Below are 2,528 nucleotides of genomic sequence, written 5' to 3' on the forward strand. Positions count from 1 at the left end.
GTCACACAGGGACAGAGGACAGGGCCATCCCGTCACACAGGGACAGAGGACAGGGCCATCCTGTCACACAGGGACAGAGGACAGGGCCATCCTGTCACACAGGGCCATCCCGTCACACAGGGACAGGGACAGGACCATGGGGACGGGGCCAGCGTCATCCCGTCACCACAGGGACGGGGACAGCCCACCCTGAGGGAAGGAACGCTGTCAGCAGGATCCCCAGAGAATCCGTCTATGGAGGAGGCAATGGGCCCGGCAGGCGGCCCCGGGCCCGGCTGCCACCTGGGCACGAGCCACGCACACCCCTCTGCAGACATGCCCAGCGGGTGTGGGCACAGTGCCCTCCCATGTCCAGGCTTAGCAGGAATCTAGGACAGCCCGCCGCCTGCCCCCAGCTCACCTGGGTGTCAGTGCTGAGGGGCTGGTGGAGGCGGCGGCTGGCTGACGGGACAGCCCTGCCAGCCTGGGGTGTGGACCCCCAGGCAGGGGCTGGGAAAGCCACGCACAGGGCCTGCCTCTCTCAGAAGCTGGGGATGAACCCCATCGGGCCGTGGGGCCGCCGCAGCGCCTGTGGCCCACGGAAGCCCCCACCCCACCAGATGTTAGAAAGCCGGAGAGGGCGCTCTGCCTGCTGAGGCTCCAGGCACCTGCGTAGATGAGGAATCCGGCTGCCCTGACTACAAACTTCCACAAGCAAGAGCTGGCCCAAGCACCCTGGTCAGGCCGAGCGGACGCAGACGGGCCCTACAACCAGGCCCAGGGGCGGCACGCAGGCCCAGGGGGCGGCACGCAGGCCCAGGGGCGGCACGCAGGCCCAGGGGCGGCACGCAGGCCCAGGGGCGGCACGCAGGCCCAGGGGCACAGGCAGCTCACCGTGAACGGGGGCGGTTCCCGGCCTTCCACCTCGCTTCCTCTCTCACTCACCGATTCCTCTGTCTGCAGATGAGAGGAGACACAATGACAGACAGACTGAGCTCACCCCAAGACCAACAGACCCAACAACTCCCTGAGCTCACCCCGAAACCAATAGACCAAACTGATCTCCCCGAGCTCACCCCAAAACCAACAGACCCAACATCTCCCTGAGCTCACCCCAAAACTGACAGACCAAACTGATCTCCATGAGCTCACCCCAAAACCAACAGACCCAACTGATCTCCCTGAGCTCACCCCAAAACCAACAGACCCAACTGATCTCCCTGAGCTCACCCCAAAATTGACAGACCAAGCTGATCTCCATGAGCTCACCCCAAAACCAACAGGCCAAACTGATCTCCATGAGCTCACCCCAAAACCGACAGACCAAACTGATCTCCATGAGCTCACCCCAAAACCAACAGACCGAGCTGATCTCCATGAGCTCACCCTAAAACCAACAGACCAAACATCTCCCTGAGCTCATCCACCCAAATCAGACTGTTAACACCAACACAATGAAAGTGGTTGGTCCACCCACTCCCACGTGGCCCAAGAAGGAAGGGGGAGGGCGGGACAGGGAGCAAGGGACATGCAGTCACCCCAGCCCCGCCCCTCCCCATAAACCAACTCTGGCAGGGGGGGGGGAGGTGGGGGCTTGTCTGCCCCGGGCCCTGGCCTGTGGGGGGGGTGTATCTTCCCCGGGCCCTGGCCTGTGGGGGGGTGTATCTTCCCAGGGCCCTGGCCTGTGGGGGGCTGTACCTTGTAGGTCCCCGCACTGAGGTGCCTGAAGCACCCGAAGCAGGTGTAGACGGTGCAGGCCAGGATGGTGAGCAGCACCACCAGGAAGGTGAACAGCGTGGCGGGGGCCTTCAGACCTGGGGGCAGACGCAGCCGCGGGCGGGGCCGCTGCTCACTCGCTGCTGAGCAAGCGGCTGTGCGGGGCCCAGAGCAGAGCCGTGCTCTGCTTCTCCCCAGCCCCAGACCAGAACGGGGTCCGCTCTGCCCAAGCCGACCCGTCAGCGGGGCGCAGCCAGGGCACACGGGGCCCGAGGAACAGCCACCTCATTCCTGGCTGGGCGTCAGGCCCAGGCCCGCTGTCCCAAGCCGTGTCCCCTTCCTTCCCTCCTCCCAACGGCAGACTCCTCCCCCCATCCCACCTCTGCCACGTTGTAAGGATGACCCCCAGAAAACCACATCCGCTTCCCGGTCCTCTGGGTGAGCCAGGGGCGCGGGGTAAGGGGGGGCAGCGCCAGGGCGCGGGGTGGGGGGGCAGCGCCAGGGCACGGGGGGGGCAGCGCCAGGGGCGCGGGATGGGGGGGCAGCGCCAGGGGCCTCTGGCATGGTCACCCCCAGCAGGGCTGAGGCAGGGCTCCGAGTCCGGCCAGAAGGGGTTGGGTGTCTGTCTGTCTGGACAGGAACGGGAGCGTGAGGCCCAGGGCTCGCTCACCCAGACGCAGGAAGGAGAAGAAGAAGAGCCAGAAGAGGCAGAGGATGGGGGCGGCCAGGGCCTGGTTCACGGCGGCCACGTGGATCCCCTTCTCCAGCTTGGCGGGGAGGTAGGCGAAGTAGAGGTTGTGGCGGTCCACCATGTGCTTCAGCAGCATGTAGAT

General features: G+C 65.7%; 1 protein-coding gene across 1 annotated transcript in view; it reads right to left on the reverse strand.

Moving 5' to 3' along the window:
• Positions 1 to 744: 744 nt before the first annotated feature.
• The window catches only part of LOC105986379 (CSC1-like protein 1), a 31,720-nt gene continuing 29,936 nt past the window's right edge, over positions 745 to 2,528 (reverse strand). The window contains exons 11-13 of the mRNA XM_013017272.1: positions 2,366 to 2,528; positions 1,678 to 1,793; positions 745 to 936 (exon numbers count right to left, since the gene is read on the reverse strand). Of these exons, the coding sequence (XP_012872726.1) occupies positions 745 to 936; positions 1,678 to 1,793; positions 2,366 to 2,528 (471 nt within the window). The remainder of the gene's footprint in view (positions 937 to 1,677; positions 1,794 to 2,365) is intronic.

Source organism: Dipodomys ordii, unplaced genomic scaffold, assembly GCF_000151885.1.
Source record: "Dipodomys ordii isolate 6190 unplaced genomic scaffold, Dord_2.0 Scaffold35, whole genome shotgun sequence".
Taxonomy (NCBI): domain Eukaryota; kingdom Metazoa; phylum Chordata; class Mammalia; order Rodentia; family Heteromyidae; genus Dipodomys; species Dipodomys ordii.